Source organism: Aspergillus eucalypticola, assembly GCF_003184535.1.
Source record: "Aspergillus eucalypticola CBS 122712 chromosome Unknown BO83scaffold_4, whole genome shotgun sequence".
NCBI lineage: Eukaryota > Fungi > Ascomycota > Eurotiomycetes > Eurotiales > Aspergillaceae > Aspergillus > Aspergillus eucalypticola.
In genome coordinates this window covers 1,382,200-1,400,976 of record NW_020290278.1, presented here as the reverse complement: position 1 = coordinate 1,400,976, position 18,777 = coordinate 1,382,200, and the positions used below count along the sequence as shown (strand labels likewise).

At 49.9% G+C, this 18,777-nt stretch overlaps 6 protein-coding genes across 6 annotated transcripts; 2 read left to right on the top strand and 4 right to left on the bottom strand.

Annotated features, from left to right (window-relative positions):
• Nucleotides 1–459: 459 nt before the first annotated feature.
• Nucleotides 460–2,581, bottom strand: BO83DRAFT_177689 (ammonium permease MEP2). Its single transcript, XM_025526448.1, has 6 exons — nt 2,247–2,581; nt 2,118–2,182; nt 1,808–2,062; nt 1,074–1,748; nt 763–994; nt 460–703 (listed from the first exon to the last, which is right to left on the bottom strand). The coding sequence occupies exons 1-6, from the start codon at nt 2,331–2,333 to the stop codon at nt 578–580; spliced, it is 1,440 nt and encodes a 479-aa protein (XP_025391871.1). The 5' UTR covers nt 2,334–2,581; the 3' UTR covers nt 460–577.
• Nucleotides 2,582–3,067: 486 nt separating this feature from the next.
• On the bottom strand, nt 3,068–3,488 carry BO83DRAFT_177686 (uncharacterized protein). Its single transcript, XM_025526447.1, has one exon. The coding sequence runs from the start codon at nt 3,445–3,447 to the stop codon at nt 3,196–3,198; it is 252 nt and encodes an 83-aa protein (XP_025391870.1). The 5' UTR covers nt 3,448–3,488; the 3' UTR covers nt 3,068–3,195.
• Nucleotides 3,489–6,041: 2,553 nt separating this feature from the next.
• On the top strand, nt 6,042–10,204 carry sskB (putative MAP kinase kinase kinase SskB; the record flags this gene model as incomplete). The annotated part of the gene is made up of 2 exons (XM_025532641.1): nt 6,042–7,852; nt 7,906–10,204. 2 exons carry the CDS (start codon nt 6,042–6,044, stop codon nt 10,202–10,204), a joined length of 4,110 nt encoding a protein of 1,369 aa, XP_025391869.1.
• Nucleotides 10,205–11,380: 1,176 nt separating this feature from the next.
• BO83DRAFT_177653 (vesicle-mediated transport protein Vid24) lies at nt 11,381–12,873 on the bottom strand. The gene is made up of 4 exons (XM_025526446.1): nt 12,344–12,873; nt 12,136–12,286; nt 11,723–12,080; nt 11,381–11,663 (listed from the first exon to the last, which is right to left on the bottom strand). Exons 1-4 carry the CDS (start codon nt 12,782–12,784, stop codon nt 11,597–11,599), a joined length of 1,017 nt encoding a protein of 338 aa, XP_025391868.1. The 5' UTR covers nt 12,785–12,873; the 3' UTR covers nt 11,381–11,596.
• A 505-nt stretch (nt 12,874–13,378) lies between these two features.
• On the bottom strand, nt 13,379–14,624 carry BO83DRAFT_375642 (mago nashi family protein). Its single transcript, XM_025530509.1, has 7 exons — nt 14,530–14,624; nt 14,438–14,475; nt 14,287–14,382; nt 14,163–14,226; nt 14,013–14,100; nt 13,827–13,952; nt 13,379–13,766 (listed from the first exon to the last, which is right to left on the bottom strand). The coding sequence occupies exons 1-7, from the start codon at nt 14,565–14,567 to the stop codon at nt 13,752–13,754; spliced, it is 465 nt and encodes a 154-aa protein (XP_025391867.1). The 5' UTR covers nt 14,568–14,624; the 3' UTR covers nt 13,379–13,751.
• A 140-nt stretch (nt 14,625–14,764) lies between these two features.
• BO83DRAFT_375641 (coatomer subunit beta) lies at nt 14,765–18,593 on the top strand. Its single transcript, XM_025530508.1, has 6 exons — nt 14,765–14,867; nt 14,934–15,297; nt 15,364–15,784; nt 15,836–16,225; nt 16,278–17,886; nt 17,963–18,593. Exons 2-6 carry the CDS (start codon nt 14,993–14,995, stop codon nt 18,103–18,105), a joined length of 2,868 nt encoding a protein of 955 aa, XP_025391866.1. The 5' UTR covers nt 14,765–14,867; nt 14,934–14,992; the 3' UTR covers nt 18,106–18,593.
• The last annotated feature ends 184 nt before the right edge of the window (nt 18,594–18,777 follow it).

The following is an 18,777-nucleotide window of genomic DNA, read 5'->3' as shown; positions in this document are numbered from 1 at the left end:
GTAGAACCAGTAAAGCCCTCGTTGGTTTTCATGTGCTATGGATGAGTAGTGTGTACATCAGTGGACAAAGCAAGCTGAGTGGTTCTGGGGGATCTAATGTATTGTGTGGTATGTTTTTGGTTGGTTCTATTGTGTGTGTGTGTGTATGCAGTAGCTTGGGGACGGACGATCGTAAACGAAGAATCGCGCCGAGAGGGAGAAGGGGGAAATATAAGTAGCAAATTAGGATATTATATTATGCTAGTACTAGTATTGCGATGTCTTTGCTTTTTTTTTTTTCAAAGGTCATTGTACATCGTAGGTAGTAAGAAAGTATATGATGAATTTTGGGGTTATATGTGAAGATGAAACATATGTTGATAGAAAGGACGGAAGGACAAATGAAAAGGTGAAGAATATGTACATCTGAAGGGTATTCAAAGAATGACATAATGACCAGAAACGAAATAGGTATCAAGGGTAAAAAAAATTAAATCCAAATAAAAGTGTATAAGTTATTGTGTTCGTTCATGACTCGAAGTTAGGAGGGATTGAAGATGAATGGCCAAATCATCCTCGATATAACTCCTCCTGTACTTCAGACCTTAATCTCCACAGTCTCCTCGTTGCCGTTGGGAGGGGTCATGGTGCGTTTGGAAGACATGTCGCCGTTCTCGGGGCTAGTGCCGCCAATGACATCGCGGGTGATTTCGACGTAGTCGTACTAAAGCTATTGTTAGAATAGGAGGGTCGATTGTTTCCATGCAATGGGGAAGCACTTACGGCAAATTCACCAATCTCGGCATCGTCCACACCAAGGATTTCTTCCTCTTCAGGGATGCGCAGGTGCAGACCGGGGATCAGGTTGATAATGAAGAGGATGATGCAGCTTCCGAAGAACGAGTAGGCCATACCGGAGATGGAGTCCGCCAATTGGTAGCCGAGCTGGATGTAGTTGTGGTTGATCCAGCCTCCGTCAATGACCGTGGAACCATCGAGGTGGGCGATGTAGTCACTATTACCAGAGAGCAAGCGTTAGTTGAGTGCCCATCGGTATAAGGTTTTTCTTTTGTTAAGTATCAGAGGGGCCTTACGCAGCAAATAGACCAGTCAAGAGGTTGCCAACGAGACCTCCAATGGCGTGCACAGCAAAGATATCCAGCGCGTCATCCACACGAAGCACGTACTTGAGCTTGGTGGCGTAGTTGCAAGCAGCAGCACCGACGACGCCAAAGATAAAGGCAGCCCAAGGTGTCACGAAGCCAGAGCCCGGGGTAATGGCCACGAGACCTGCAATGACACCGGAGCAGAAACCGACAGTGGACCACTTCCTCTCCAGTCTGTAGTCCATGATGCACCAGGTGACACCACCCACGGAGGCAGCCAAGTTCGTGACCACGGCTGCCATAACAGCACGCAAGTTGGCGCTCAAGGCAGAGCCGGCGTTGAATCCGAACCATCCAACCCAGAGGAAGACAGTACCAATGACGACGTGCGTGACGTTGTGGGGACGGTAGTTGAGCTCGTGGGTGCCATGTCCGCGGCGCTTGCCGAGCATCAGGGAGTATGCCAGTGCAGCCGTGCCGGAAGCAATGTGGACGGGGGTACCACCTGCGAAGTCAAGTCCTCCCAGTTTGTATACCCAGCCGGACGAGTTCCATGTCCAACAGGCGATCGGATCGTAGATAATGGTGGACCAAACGAAGCTAAAGACCATGCAAGGCAGCATGCGACCACGTTCCGCGACTGCACCAACAGCAAGGGCAACCCTATCTCCGTTATCAGCCATCAGTCTTGAAAGTTGCTCCGTTGTTTGGGGACGACTCACGTAATAGCAGCGAACATGCCCTGGAAGACAGCGAAGAGAAGATCCGGAACCTTACTACTACCGACTGAAGGAGCTGCCAAAACATCCTTCATTCCAAAATTGTTCAGGTCACCAATGTACTTTCCAGCGGTGTGAGAAAAGGCCAATGAGTATCCCCAGAAGAACCATTGGAATGATACCACCCCGACAGACATTATTGAAAGCCATATTAGCGACAATGCTGATTTGCGTCGGGCGAGACCTGAGTAGAAAAAGCTGTTGTCGTCAGTTGGAGGGGCCCAATGGCTAGATGGACAGGTGGTAATCATACCCAACACCAGGAATCATCAACAACACCAAAGCCGTAGAGGTGATAACCCAAGCGATATCTCCAGACTAAAGTCAGTTAGCGGGGATGAGCCCAACCATAGCCTCCATCACATATCTAAGAAAGACATACGCTGTAGTAGATGTTAAGATCTTCTGTCAGGGAGTTACCACCGGTTCCATTGTCCGTGCCATTGTAGGCGACAGGGTATTCCGACATAATGAACCACACAGGGCTTTCTGATTAAAGAAAGGCCCAAAACTGTGTATGAAAGTGTCTATGTGACTCCTAAGCCTTGGACACTAAGACTAGGAGCCCTGTAGAATGCAGAGGGCGCGAGATGGGGTCGACGTGTAGACCCAAAGGCCTTTAATGGGTTAAGGCAGCGAGAGATGGGCAAGCAAGTCGGGGGGGGCTCTAGACACTAGCGATCGAGAGGGAAAAAATAAAAAGGAATTATGGGACGAAGGGAAATAGAAGACGACGGAGGAGTTTAATTCAAAAAGCAAAACAAGCCACTGCAGGGGGAAGGAAAGGGGATGCAGGAGTGATAAATAGTACTGGAAATAGTCGGAGCAGGGCGATGATACCAGTCAGAATGAAACGCCATGGTCTCACTTGCATCGATTCATGGCCGGATCCACTCATTCGGGCACTAGGCGCAACCCTGGGCCATGGTTAGTCGCAATCAATACGACCGATAGATAGATAGATATCAGCAAGCAGCGAAGAAAGCCATGGCGGCGGATAAGAGCGTGGAGACTCCGGAGGGAGGATGAGTGGATGGGATGGGCGGGCCAATGCGCGGCTTTCCCGTTGGGATATTCCACTTGACCTGCAGCGGGATCCAGCCATCATCCTGTAATAATGTGGGCTTGTAGTACGTTCGTTTTCCCGCTAGCTGGGAGGGAAATCAGACGAGAACGTGGACGGAAAAGCCAAGTTAAGTGTGTGTGTGTGGGTGACACTGGCTGAGTGCATGGCAGCCTAACCGCGCCATGCTGCATCGGTAACAGGCAAGAAGCTGAGAATTCCTTCTATGTCGTACTCTACTAATTACTACTACTACTACTACTACTTACTATGGATAGGGGTCGAAGATGATAATGTGACCGACTACTAACCTGCTAGTTACTACTATGCAACTACCGATGGAGACCCTGAGATTGAAGAAAGATTTCAATGACAGATCGGGGGAAATAATGGATAGTAACAGCGTCATTGGACTCGATGCAAGGCGGATAAGAGTCAAAAGGAACAGGAAACTTCCGAAGGACTCTTTAGTTTTCGTTAATTTCTTGGACAGCTTCTCGCGACTGGTGGGAGATAGCATGCAATCGGCCAATCAAAAACAATGGTATTACCTGAGCTTACTACTCCGGACTCGCAGCTGAAATGGTTATCTATCAATTACTATTAACGAACTTACTCCCCTATCTATCAGAGACAAGGCTGCGGATTGAGTTCGTGGCTTCACCCATCGTTCTCGAACTTCCATGGTTTGAGGAGTCACTGGTACTCCGGCTAGTATTCTGTACCCCAGTTGACAAGGACCACGAGGTAGTCAGTGAGACTCCCTTAGTTACTAGTTCGTATGAATCAATTCATGGTAAAATTTATGGTCGCGTCGTGAATTCCTTCAGCCCAGCCGGTCTCGCTGTGCTTATCTTCAGACTTCGGCCGTCCAATCAGCAGTCGGCCGGGATGGCTTATCAGACCTCCTGATTTCCTCTTCAAAACAAACCCCGTGGGTTCCTGTTACTCCTGGCCATTACTGTCGGTTGCAATGTTGATATCCCATGAGTAGAGCTTTGATGAAGCCAAGACCTCCGTCTCATCATCCTTGTCGGGCGGTGTCTGCGTTGTTCCTTCATAGCAGGAAGGTTACTCCGTACTCCTTGAAGATACCTACTAAGTTACCAGCTGACTTCTGAGTAACTTCCTACGGCAATACTGTAAGATGGACGGTTGGTTGACAGAAATCTGAATATCTCCTCAATATTTTCACAATATATCTCGGAATAAATGTGAAATAATAAACTTGTATGGGATGGCCAAGTCCAGATCAAGCGATCGTGTTTCAAGCACGGATCATAGGGCTGCTTGACTGGGATGAACCAACAACTCCACGGAGCCACATCAGCAATCGATATCCCTGGATCAACGGTAGCACCAAGTAACACTAGAATAGTTAATTAGTAGCCCGCTATATCTGTCAGCAGCTTGGAGCTATTTCCTCTGTACCTTCATGGAAGTTTACGATATTGACCAAAAACCCACTCAGTCCTTCCAGCTGCGTCTCCCGTAGGTAGAGATAAGCTCACCAGTCCCCATTGGCTAGGGCAATTCGGCATCCCGACTGGCTCGGACTAGCGGGCTTGGCATCTTTTGGGGGGTTTCTTTCAGTCTTTAACAATCATCGATGCGAGATCATCTGAGGATTTGATCAACATGAATTTGATAATCATATCGTTCAATCTATCTCCGCTGTTCTTGCCGAATTCAGAACAGAATGTCGAACAAGCACAAAGGAGTAGATAATCGGTGCTATGTGTGATTAATTTCTATCCCACTAGAATACCCCAGTTGTATTATCTTGTGGAAAACCGATACGGCTCATCGCCATATAGAATGCAATACCTCTCAAGGAGTTGGACCACAACACCACATCCTGACCTGGATATTTCCATACTGCTAGCATGATGTCATAATCAAAGTAACATTCTACTAGGCGGTCAGATCAACTGTTCCCATAGTTTACTGTCCACCAGTACCTGCTTAAGCTTCCCCGGAATTTCCAAAATGGATCTCCAAGAGACCCGCAGCCCCAATTCAGGACAATGGGTTCCACTGATCAGCCATCAGACGCATGCCACTATTCACGCCTCAGGGCGATCTTCAAGATGTCAATTGATCGTCGTCCAACTTTTTATCCAAGAAATCAAGCGGGGAGTTTCGAGAAGATGCATGAGGTCGCACTGAGCGGACATTTACAGACGCCCGAAAAGGAGAACGCATACCAACCCGACAAGTCTCCGTCTGAACTATAAGGAGTAGAGTTTCAGATCACCTTCTCGATTTCCCGACTTGGTCAGTTTAAGAGGCATGCCGATGGTTGCATTTTGCTTCTTTTATGTCCCTTTTTGAGGGTTATATCATTTGGAGCGCTGAACGCGGCCTACAGCTTTACGAATACTCCTAGGCAACCACCCACTGAGGCATTTGCCAGTTCTGAAAATTCTGGACAGTTCATACTGAGAGAGGGAGATTGAGAGACGAGTAGGATGGTAACAATCAAGGCCGTAAAATTACTTCTTTTGAACTTTGATAGGCGTGTATATGCCTCAGTCCTCTCAAAAACCTCTTCAAGCACCAGCCGTGTGATCTGTCATTTTCATTCGCCTATGAGTACTTGTGAGAAGCAAGGGGCCAGTCGCCACAGTAGAAACCAATTCAGGGCTACCATATTTTGTTAACAAAAGCCGGCATGAGAGAGTCCACATGATTCATGTATCTGGAACACTGTCTGGTACTTTGTAGAAAGCAGGTGCCTTCCGGCTGACATCGTTCATCTCGTGATTGTGGCATAATGGGCCCTACCGCCTCCCGCTTTGGTATAGGTGTGGCAGGAATAATCCACCTCCGGCTGAAGCTCCGCCCTGTCAATCTGGAGCATACCACTCGGATTCAGCCTCAGATGCTTCGCGGTTTGCACTTTTGAATGGCAAAGGAGTCATCTCGCTTGTAATATCTTTTCATTATATTTACCTTCGCACTTCAAAGTCCTTGAATGCAACTGGTAAGCCTGCGCGATATCAGCCCCGGTCCGGAACCGATAAGTAGCACAGACGTGCACCGCCACACCCCCCCTATCTATCCGCTTGAGGCTTCCCTTCCAACCCGCTTCCTAAACGTCGGACATGCAACATGGAGTCTCAGCAGGACCGCGGGTTTCCGATCATGGAGCATCCTGATTTGAATAACCATGATTCGGATGGCTCCGGGTCCTCCGATGAGCTTCTGCAGCAGCCATATGCTGTAAGAACCAGCTCCAGTTTCCCGGAGAATTTCGACAGCCAGGCCCAAACCCCGGCGACGACTATTTCCTCGTCCCCTCCGCCATCCATTCCATCTGCCCTGCCATCATGGGCAACTGGCACGCCCACACGCCCGCGCGGGGCCAGTATAGGTGCTTCTGCTGCTCTCGAGAAAGCCCCGCCTATGGATGGTCATCCGGTGACCGATCGTGATTTACGGCCGCAACGTCCGTCCGGCCCCGCTCGAACGCCCTCCAATACCTACGCGCCCCAACGACGCCCGCCTCAGTATATCAGCTTCCAGAATGACCGCCAACGGAGTTCCTCAACGAAACGAACTTCTAGACGCGACCCCAATGCACAGTATCGAGCTCAGGAGAAGGCGTATGTCCAGCGCATTCGTGCCGATCCTCAGGCCTGGTACAGTCATTTCGATGAGGCTCAAAACATGAGCATGACGGTGGGGGACTCCGATCTCGAAGAACCCTCACCATCCTCCGAGGTGCCTTTCGAAGACGATGCCTACGATCCGGACATTCAGCTCTTCCTGACCGACGACAATCAGCCAACGATCGAGGAACTCAAGAACCCACGGAACCAAGAGAGGCTGGAATGGCATTCAATGCTTTCATCGGTGTTAAAGGGAGACGTGGTGAAGCAAGAGAAGCAGCGGTTGCTCGGGTCTACGGAATCGAAACGATCGTCGGCTCAGAACAACGCAATATGGTTGGGTGTCAGAGCCAGGACCTGTGGGAGGAGTGTTGCATTGCAGAGGAAGCTCATTGAAGAAGCGAGGGCTGGCCTTGGCCCCGTCATCGAAGAAATCATCAAGTTCGAGATCAAAGGTGAAACAGAGATCGGAAAGTCACCCATCAAGCAGGTTGAGGATATTGTCGCACAAATAGAACGATGCGAAAGCCTTTACTCTACTCACAAGGAGTTGGAAACTGCCCACCCTAGAGTGGCTTCGGAGGAGTTTCACTCCAGTCGCGACGCTGTTTTAGCGTGGCACAACACGACTATCTTGATCAACACCGAGCTGGCTATCCTGCAGAAATGGGTTGGAAACGATGAGTTGGATTTCAACAAATCGAGAACGAAATCAATCAATAGCGACCTTGCCGACGAAACATCCTTCCTTGATCGCATCATGAAGGAGGATGGCCTCAAAACCCTCCAAGGAAAACATAACATGCTCCACGGCATCGGAGAAGTCATCCAAAAAGCAAAGAATACATTGATTGAGAATGCGGGTTCCTTCGCTAAACGCCACTTACCTCCCTATATCGAAGAACTCCTCACTTTGATCAATTTCCCCTCTCGTCTCATACAGGAGATTATACGGGTTCGACTATCTTACGCTAAGAATATGAAAGACCCAGCTTCGCAGTCTGCCATCTTAGTCGATCAAATGATATCGCAGTTCCAGATTCTGATGAAGGTGGCGGTTGATATCAAACGGCATTACCTGGATATCGCCAGACCCGAGCCTGGCTGGGACCTGCCTCCTTGCATTGATGAAGGTTTTGACGCAGTCGTCTTGGATGCGATGAAGTATTACTTTCGGCTTCTGAACTGGAAGCTGACTGCGAATAAGAACACGTTTAAAGAGGCGGAAATTCTAGAGCAGGATTGGGAGTTTTCCAATGAGGTCGGCCGACAACTTGAGGGCGGAGATATCGAGGTCGCGGAGCAGTTCAGGTACGAACAATTTCCATACTATACAATAAATGAATATGGCTAACCCGAGCTAGTGCACTGACTGCCAAGTCAATCCAACGCTTGATGCACCACTTTGAGCGGGAGTTGCAGCCTCGCCATGACGAGGATCCGGCCGACATGGACAAGCGTTATAAAAGCGTCTTGGACTCAACCCGGATCCGGCAACGGAAACTTTACAGATTTTCCCGATTCTTGCGCCAGCTGTTCGAAAATGCAACCGAATACAATTTGCCGGCTGACATTGCGTACGACTTTTTGGAGTCGCTGCTTGTGTCGGATCATTTCATGATCAAATCAAACGTCTCTGTGGGTCAAAAAGGTGTCTATCTCTTTGCGCACCCGGCATTGTGGGATCGCCCTGCAGATATCCAAGCTATCCTAGGCACGTCGTTTCGTGAGGATGACACCAGCAAGGATACACCGCATGCACCGTATATCCTCGTGGTTCGTCCGGAAAAACCTCTTGCTTGGGCTGGCAAGGAAATGCAGCTGGGCATCATGGAACAGCCCACGGACTTGCGATTGGGCAAATTGCGACTTGTGGTCGAAGGGACGCAGCAGCGACTGTCCAATGCCAGACATGAGCTGACACATCTCACTGGTATTCAGCTCGATATGGCCATCGAGCAGCGTGCTAATCTTGGCCGGGTCAATGTGGAGCTTAACAAGATCAAGAAGATCTCATTCAAGCTGTCAATGGCCATCATGGATAGTGTCGCCCGTATACGGGAGCAACTAAAGGAGAAAGACGTGGAAAATCACGATCTAGTCCAAGCATGCTATGCGTTTGCTACCGAGTTCGGCAAGCGTTCTTCAAACGTTGATCCCAATAGACGCGCAATGAACAGCAATAGACTCGTCGAGTTGTCCCTCGATTGGGTTTCGTTCATCTGTGATGATTGCGATGCTGCTGACAGAAAGACCTTCAAGTGGGCCGTCGCTGCTTTGGAATTCGCAATGGCTATCACCTCCAGCAGACACCTGCTGTCTATGGATGATGCTCAGTATAGTCGTCTGAGGCAGAAGGTTGCCGGATGCATGTCCCTTCTTATATCTCATTTTGATATCATGGGTGCTCGATCCTCTCGTGCAGCACAGGCAGAGAAGCAACGCTTGGAAGAGCGCGGCGGTTCGAGACGAATGGGTGCAGGGCGGGTCCTTACAGATGAAGAGGCAGCCAAGCTTGTTCGGGAGCAGCGCGTGGCTCATCTTACCGAAATCGAGGAAAGACGCGTTGACGAAGATGCTAAACGCCAAGCACTGGGAAGGGTTCTAGAGGGCTCAAACGAAGCAGACAGGTCTCTTACGGTGCTTTCATCCTCGGCTACAAACGTTACTTTGCGATGGCAACAGGGCCAATTCATTGGTGGAGGAACATTTGGGTCCGTCTACGCTGGAATTAACCTTGACAGTAACTACCTCATGGCTGTCAAGGAGATTCGTTTGCAAGACCCCCAACTTATCCCTAAAATCGCCCAGCAAATCCGCGATGAGATGGGTGTATTGGAAGTCTTGGATCATCCTAACATTGTCTCTTACCACGGTATCGAAGTGCACCGCGATAAGGTCTACATCTTCATGGAATACTGTTCCGGTGGGTCCCTTGCCAGCTTGCTTGAGCACGGACGTGTCGAGGATGAAACCGTCATTATGGTCTATGCTCTTCAGTTGCTGGAGGGATTGGCGTACCTGCACCAGGCTGGCATTATCCATCGCGATATCAAGCCTGAAAATATCCTGCTTGACCATAATGGTATTATCAAATACGTTGATTTCGGTGCTGCGAAGATCATCGCTCGTCAGGGCAGAACCGTTGTCCCTATGGATGCCTTCGCCGGCGCCGGTCACAAGGACGCTATAGTGCCCAAGGACGCCCAGCTGGCTCACAACAATTGGGGCAAGAACCAGAAAACAATGACCGGCACTCCGATGTACATGTCGCCCGAGGTAATCCGCGGCGATACCACTAAACTTATCCACCGCCAAGGAGCCGTCGACATCTGGTCATTAGGATGTGTGATCTTGGAAATGGCCACGGGTCGTCGCCCTTGGTCCACTCTGGATAACGAATGGGCCATCATGTACAACATTGCCCAGGGCAACCAGCCGCAGTTGCCATCCCGTGACCAGCTCAGCGACCTGGGTATTGACTTCCTCCGACGATGCTTCGAATGTGACCCCAACAAACGGTCCACTGCAGCGGAACTCCTCCAGCACGAATGGATCGTCTCCATCCGTCAGCAAGTCGTCCTCGAGCCAGCCACGCCTGGCAGCGACAACAGCGGCGGTAGCTCGCACTCCGGCAGTCGCCAGAACTCGGCGTATCTGTGATCATTTTGATCTCCCTTCCAACGTATTGATCTACCTGATCTATATCTACATTCTTCGTCTTACCTTCCAAACAACCAACCAACCCAACTTGATGTCCGCATGTTGTCTTCTTATCCCACTTGTTAACACCAAACCTTCGAATCTTTGTTCGCAATTCATCTATCTCAGCCCTTTTACATTCATACACGCATAAAAATTTGCATTTGATACCCCGCCGCCAAACTTTACATTCATTCATTCTTCCCATCCACCGTCGCCGTGGTCTACATGTCATGTCATAATTAGTGTTCTTTCATGTTTGAAATTCGTGTTCTTTTTCCGATTTTGTACTCCTCTGTTCTGGGAGGTTCTCATCAATATAGCCATGTGATATACGATACGTGCTGTGTGCTGCTGTTTTTCGGGATGGGCTTGGTTTCACTTTTCTTCACTTACCAATTATGATAGTAGTTAGTGCTCGGGAAAACGGAAAGAGTATTTTATCTAGTATTCATGAGGTATCTAGTTTATAACCTATCCAGTGCTCTTAGTTATGTTAACATGACCATGATACATCGAAGGAAATTTTCTTCGCGGATACACAGTATGCTTGGCACTAGTATGTCTTATCTATTTCCTATTAAGTACCTACTGGTTGAATTTCTTCTACTACGTAGTCGTATTAGATAGCAGGGTGTTTGTTTTCGGTTACCGTTCGTGATACTACCTGTAACTGGAAACACAGGCGTAGTGGCCAAGAACTTAGCGCGATCTTTGAACGTAGTGGTGAAGTACTAGTAAATCATTGAATAGATGGATAGATAGTAATATATATTTCTCACTCAGACAGGCAAGAAAAGGAAAAAATCGACCCTTTGAGAATAAGGGGACCAACGCTACCGCTATCAGATATAAAATAGAACCGGTCATAATTGAGAGAAGAAGCAACAACTGATTCACAAGGGAACAAAAAGCAGACATCAAGGAGTGAAGTCGTCCCGATACCGCTGCCTAGTTTATCAACTAGTAGTCTTCCCTGTCAAGGGAGAAGACGTTACATTGTGTTGTGTGCTGCGCTGCGTCATATTGAAAGAGATGAAAAAGTGCGAGGATATAATTGGCCAATAGTGTTCCGTTCCATACCATATCGTATCAACCAAGCCTGCGCCGATAGAAGAGAGAAGAAGACAAGTCGGAAGAAAATTCGTCAACAGACATCAGTCAAAACAGAGCGGGGTAATAGTAACTCCGACAGTATAACCGTAACAGATCAGCCATCGCGGCTGGGAGGCTCAGAAGAGAACGTAACCATGTAATAGCCATTAATTGTAGAAGCATGCGAAACCGTAGGTGATGATAAATGAATTCATTTTGCAGTGGTCGGTTCGACCACTGGACAAGCCCGCAAGGAGATCAACGAAACTCCATGGCTGGCGCACAACCATAGTCTTTGACATGTCTGAGCTCGAGTTGTTGATACCTAGCAGTAAGAGTCAGTCTTGGTTGTCACAAATACCACTGGGGTAAGGCAGAACATACTTTTCGCTCTTGGCGTGAAAGTAGATTCCAGCAACCGTTCCCTCCACCTGATTAAAGCAAATGTAATAGAAGCCTTCGAAGCTAGCTCCGGAGATCGACCTCACGCGATGATCGGGAACGAGGAAGTACTCCTTCCAACGCATGAAAAGGTGCTCACGCTGGGCAAAATTTCGAAATGTGAAATCCGGTTTCTTCGCCTGTTTCGCCTGCGATCGCCAAGCGGGAAACCTTCCCCAATGTTGCATGTCAGTCTTTTCGGTCGCGCCCCATGCTTCATTTCTAGTCTTGAATGTGTGCTTGGTTCCAATGATCTCGCCTTCAAAGAACGTTGTTAAAGTAGGGTGATCCTCGGTGAGACCTGATGCAAAATGGTTAGAATTGGATACGGTGGGCTGGTGTAAGCGCTCACGGACCTTGAATGCGGAGGTATCCACAAAGATAAGATTCGAGCATATCAACGTGCTTAATCTCCACATCAACGCTGTAGACATGGCTGTCTGACTGCTGTGTACCAGTAAATCTACTACCCGGTCGCAGAAAGGACGACGAATAATTGGGTAAAAGCTGTTACAGTCAGCAAGGGAGACCTAGAGAACGAAGGGATAAAGTAGGCCACCATACCCGAATGTTAGAAAATTCATAGCTTAGCAGAGAAGTAGCTGATGAAGGGGTGACTGGAGATACCGGGCCGGAGGAGCAGGATGACTCCGCAGCAGGGCTCAGTCTCCCCGCAGCAGGTTCGTCTTCCGATCTCCCCACGCCCTTCGTGGGCGCTCTGGCTACTGGCTCACCCGTCACGGGATCCGCATCGGTAGAACTAAAGGAAGTTCCATCTGATGGTGTTAAGGCGGTATGATTTGATGGACCGGTTGGCGAGAAGGTGTTGTCGGGAGCATCATCGCTGGTGTTTCTCCTCTCCCACGCCGACACCCAGGGATACGGCCTTTCTTCTCTGGTATGTAGACTCTCTCTATCAACCTCCGGTGGACAGGTAGAGCGAGCGGGGATTTCTTCTGCGATTGAAGCATTCAAGGGCGGGGTGTTATCACTCGGAGTCGGCATTGGAGGCTAATTAAGGAAGGAATGACATCGGAATCGATAAAATTGCAAATTCCCACCGATAGGGCGAGGAGTGAAACAAGATTAGGCGGGTCAGAACAAGCCTGATACAAGCACAGTAAGGGCAGCTCAAGGATAGGGGTGATTTATTGGACCGGAGGGAGGGGGGTGGGCGAACTAAGATGGGAATGGGGGAGGACGACAGCGGGATCGGGGTGGCAAATAGAGAGTTAGGGCGCAGACAGCGGAAAGAAGCAAAGTTTAGGGAGAGAAGTAAGGAAAGCAGAGGAGAAAGAGGAGAATTCGGGGATGAAGGAGCAGGCAAAGAAAAGAATAGAGGATGGACGAAGAGAGGATCGATTAGTTTGGTGGTCAGTCTGGGGCGAGGCACTGCCCAAAGAGGAATCGACCGACTGATCATGCGAGCGCGGGGGAGGCAAATGGGGCAAACGGCGCCTCGGGCGGTTATTCGAGCATTTCTGGCATTTTGCAGCCTTTGCACGTCTGGCACGGCCTCCCTTGCAGCTTTTTCTTTTCTGACGCTTGTCCCGACGGACGTGGCCCGCTACAATAAGATTCCCCATTATGCAATGGCTCTCTGCCTCGCTGTTTTGATTTCCGTTTTCGGCGCTTTCTTTTACACATCAAACACTTCATACACACATACACTCATCCACATCCACATCCACACACGTCGTTGGGTATTTCCAATTCTTCCGCTACGTTGGCCTCAGTGGCAAGCTCCCATTGCGTCATCGCCTTCGGTGCGTCGCTTTGCCATCGGGCCTCATTTCAAGCAACCCAAAACTGCCAGACAAATTTTTGGGGAAATATGGAAAAGGAAAGGTAAAAAAAAAAGAAAAAGTAGCACTAGTAGTATACCCGCCACGGCTGCAATCAAATTGAAAACGCCTATTATTCATCCCAAAAAGTGAACCATTCCATTTCATGTTCCCACAACCATCACCATTTAGATAGGTTTGATCTATTACCGAATTAGACTCGATGCTCTCAAAGTAAAAAGAAATAACGAAGCCGTATTTACCTTGAAATGGAGCGAAATAAGCGAGAAGATGAGGGCCTTCAGGTCCTGAACGAGATAGTAGAACACTCGCAGGCCTTCCGGGTCCGCAGATTCAGTCACATCCACCAATGAGCCGATTTTCGCAGTCTACATCAGATGTCAGGTTCCCATCTGTTATCCGCTATGTCAATAACGCAGTAGACATACCTCAAAGGAGATATGCTCATTCCCAAGCCGAATCTCAAGTTCCTGACGTCCATCCTTGTTCTTCTGGGGCCATTTGGAGTCATCCTCCCTGCGTCGCATCAGCATCTTTGTACCCCTCCAATCGCCATTGGACTCCACTGCTTGACTCACTTCATGATCTCACTCTCCTTGACAATGCGCTTCACCTCCTGAATCAACGATGCGCTCACGCACACTGTAGTGATAGCCCATTAGCGACCGATGTAGAACCGGACGACCCTTTCCTAGCACTCACTTTCTTTCCGAATCAGAGAATCATTGCGGTAGTTGGAGTTGTTCGCATATCGCACGGCAGCACTGCGGCCATCGCCAAGGGTACGGAAGTCGAACTCTTTAAGGGCTGTTAATAGGGAAGCTCGAAATGGAGACCATCGCGGGGAACCTACCTAGAAACTCATGTCCGAACCGCCCAGAGTGACCTGAGCTGCGGAACTGTCAGCAGCTGAGGAAACCTGGGCCACACACAGATCATCCTTACTAGTAACGGAGGTAGAATGGTTCGTTTTGGGTTGACATCTTTCGTAAACCTCAACCGACAACGTCTGGAATTTGACACGAAAAAGGGAAGCTGGATATGAACGCTTCGTAGCGCGTGCCTGGATGGAATTGCCTGGTTTGCAGGGTTGGTCCAGGCGGGGCTTAGTCATCCACACACTCCGGACAGCTTGCTCCGCCGCGCAAATGGCCAGGTTGATACTCAATGTCCCCGGATTGTCAACATTCGCTCTGATGAATGCTAGGCAGGTGAGGGGAGACAATACACACTAAACTAATTTCCTCTACCATTATCGAATTCTTTTGGGGAGAGTTATTCCAGTCCGTCTTCCCATCCTTCCCCCCTGACCGGCCCAAACAACCACCTGTACTGATGACCGCTTCCAGCTCTCCTCCCTCCTGAACCCTTCCCTGTACCGGCCATTCGTTCGCACCGCTCGATCACCATGGCGTCCTTCCTCGAAAATGCATACAGCTTGGTCCACCTGGACAACACTGCTGATCAGCCCTCTCTGCAGGAGCTGAAGCTGCAGTTGGAAAAGGGTACCGATGAGACCAAGATGGAGACAATGAGGCGGATCATCACAATCATGCTCAATGGCGACCCTATGCCCCAACTGCTCATGCACATCATTCGCTTTGTCATGCCGTCCAAAAGCAAGCCCCTCAAGAAACTCCTATACTTCTACTATGAGATCTGTCCGAAACTCGACGCGAATGGCAAGCTGAAGCAAGAGATGATCCTGGTCTGGTAAGGAACATGGCGCATCCCGACATTGTAGGCCATGCTTTCTAACAAACGATCTTTTTTGCGCAGTAACGGTATCCGTAACGATCTTCAGCACCCCAACGAATACGTCCGAGGAAACACCCTGCGATTCTTGTGCAAGCTCCGAGAACCGGAACTCATTGAACCCCTCCTCTCGTCCGCACGCTCCTGCTTGGATCACCGCCACGCCTATGTCCGCAAGAACGCCGTGTGGGCTGTCGCTTCTATCTTCCAGCACTCGGAGTCGCTGATCCCAGATGCTCCGGAGCTTATCCAGGCGTTCCTCGATACGGAGACCGACGGCACCTGCAAGCGCAATGCATTCGCAGCCCTCATGTCCATCAGCCACCAAAAGGCCCTGGAGTACCTGGCCTCTACCTTCGACAGCATCCCGAACACGGACGAACTACTCCAATTGGCTGAGCTTGAGTTCATCAGAAAGGATGCTGTGCAAAACACTCAGAACAAGGTGGGCTTCCGGAGATCAACCCCGTTGCAGTCGGTTGCTAATTACCAGTAGGCACGGTATCTGCGGCTGATTTTCGACCTTCTCGATGCGTCAACGAGTACTGTCATCTACGAAGCTGCCACTTCTCTTACGGCACTCACCAGCAACCCCGTCGCCGTGAAGGCCGCGGCAAGCAAGTTGATCGAACTTTGCATCAAAGAAGCTGACAATAATGTCAAGCTTATCGTCCTTGACCGAGTCGACCAGCTACGCATCCGCAACGAGGGTGTTCTTGATGACCTTACCATGGAGATTCTCCGCGTCCTCTCTTCCCCGGATATCGATGTTCGTCGGAAAGCCCTTAGCATTGCCTTGGAGATGGTCTCGAGCAAGAATGTCGAAGAGATCGTCATGCTGCTCAAGAAGGAACTGGCCAAGACTGTTGATGAACAATATGAAAAGGTAGGCTCGCACGGTCGGCTCGTGATATACAGAAATGCTAACAACCTTGTAGAACAGCGAATACCGTCAATTGCTGATCCAGTCGATACATAACTGCGCCATCAAGTTCTCGGAGATCGCGGCTAGCGTTGTCGATCTTCTGATGGACTTCATCGCTGATTTTAACAACAACTCCGCCGTTGATGTGATCTCGTTTGTCAAGGAGGTCGTGGAGAAGTTCCCCGCGCTCAGAACTTCTATCGTTGATCGCCTGGTTTCTACATTGAGTGAAGTCCGTGCCGGCAAAGTCTACCGGGGTGTTCTGTGGGTTGTTGGAGAATACTCTCTGGAGGAGAGAGATATCCGCGAAGCTTGGAAGCGGATCAGAGCCAGTCTCGGCGAAATCCCCATCCTTGCCTCGGAACAGCGACTTCTTGATGAAGTACCTGAGGATGCGGCGCTCAAGGAGCAGGTCAACGGCCACTCCAAGCCGTCAGCCCCAACCGGATCACGGAAGGTGCTGGCCGATGGCACCTATGCCACCGAGAGTGCTCTGACCAGCCAGTCTGCAGCGGCTGCTCGGCTTGAGGCTGTCAAGGCCGCTCAGAAGCCCCCTCTTCGTCAACTGATCTTGGATGGCGACTACTACCTTGCTACTGTGCTTTCGTCCACCCTTACTAAGTTGGTGATGCGCCATTCGGAGGTCTCCGAAGATGTTGCTCGGACCAACGCCCTGCGTGCAGAGGCGATGCTCATCATGATCTCCATCATCCGTGTTGGCCAGTCGCACTTCGTCAAGGCGCCCATTGATGAAGACTCCGTGGATCGCGTCATGTGCTGTGTGCGCTCGCTTGCAGAATTCTCTCAGAAGAAGGAATTGGAGACTACCTTCCTGGAAGACACCCGGAAAGCCTTCCGCGCCATGGTTCAGGTCGAAGACAAGAAGAGGGCCGCTAAGGAGGCCGTTGAGAAGGCTAAGACTGCCGTCCAGGTTGACGATGCCATCCCCATCCGGCAGTTCACCAAGAAGGCAGCTCTTGAAGGTGCTGAGGAGATTGAGCTGGATCTGGCCAAGGCCACTGGCGGTGACTCAACTGTGGAGACGGTGTCCTCGAAGCTGAGCCGTGTTGTGCAACTCACTGGTTTCTCGGACCCGGTATATGCCGAGGCTTATGTCACTGTTCACCAGTTCGATATCGTTCTGGATGTGCTTCTGGTCAACCAGACCCTTGAGACCCTGCAGAACCTGAGCGTTGAGTTTGCGACTCTCGGGGACCTCAAGGTGGTGGAGCGGCCCACGACACACAACCTTGGACCTCGCGATTTCTTGAATGTGCAGGCTACAGTCAAGGTGTCGTCGACGGACACGGGTGTGATTTTCGGTAACATTGTGTACGACGGGGCGAGCTCGACGGAGTCGCATGTTGTTATCCTCAATGACATCCATGCCGACATCATGGACTACATCCAGCCGGCACACTGCACTGAGACGCAGTTCCGGACGATGTGGACCGAGTTTGAGTGGGAGAACAAGGTTAACATCAACTCCAAGGCGAAGAACCTCCGCGAGTTCCTCAAGCAGCTGATGGAGAGCACCAACATGGCATGCTTGACACCTGAGGCGTCTCTCAAGGGCGACTGTCGGTTCCTGAGTGCCAATCTATATGCCCGGAGCGTATTTGGTAAGTACTAGATCTATATGCTGCGACTTTCAGCCCACCTCCGTCTTTTGGATAGCTGCTAACTTGATTGTCACAGGTGAGGATGCCCTTGCGAACTTGAGCATCGAGAAGGAAGGAGAGGACGGGCCGATTACCGGCTTTGTACGGATAAGAAGCCGTTCTCAGGGTCTGGCCTTGAGCCTGGGGTCTTTGAAGGGCCTTAAGGCGTCTACAGCATGAATAGAGAAACCCCCTTTGAGCCGTATTTGAATAGCCACTACCCTTGTTACCTACTACATGACTCTTCTGTTCGATTTTCGACTGCGCTTTTTTTTTCTATTTTAACTTTTCTGTGTTCTTCTTAATGGACGAATTTGTTGACTATATGCACCTTTTACTCTGTTTATTCTGGATGAGAAAAGACTTTTTTATCTCTCAATGGAATGCCCCATTTGAATGACTCTTATTTTATTTTTATTGTATGTATGTGTGTATGTATGTACCACCATGGCCAGCTATGTTCACAGTAGGAGGAAGGAGGTTTCTTGGAAGCCGTCATGGACTTGCCCAAGCTCACCTGTACCACGTTGATGGATTAAGCACGATGCATACCATCCCCGCACACCCCGCAGGTGATGCCTCGGAACTGTTGCTGCAACTATCCGACTCCGGATGTCACGGAGGCCATTATTCCGAGCAACATCGGCTTTATTTAGACGAATGTATGAGAGTGGCGAGAGTCCTTCGAGGATCAAATCAGACCCCAAAATAGTGTGAATATGGGCGCGGAAGTAACTGGGCACGTGCCTTAGATAAGGATGGATGCTTGCGGCGATCTCCGCAGGGCATACAGTGGCAGGTTCTCTAAGAATGACCGGAAACCCATCAGATCCAGGCATGCATCATGTATGG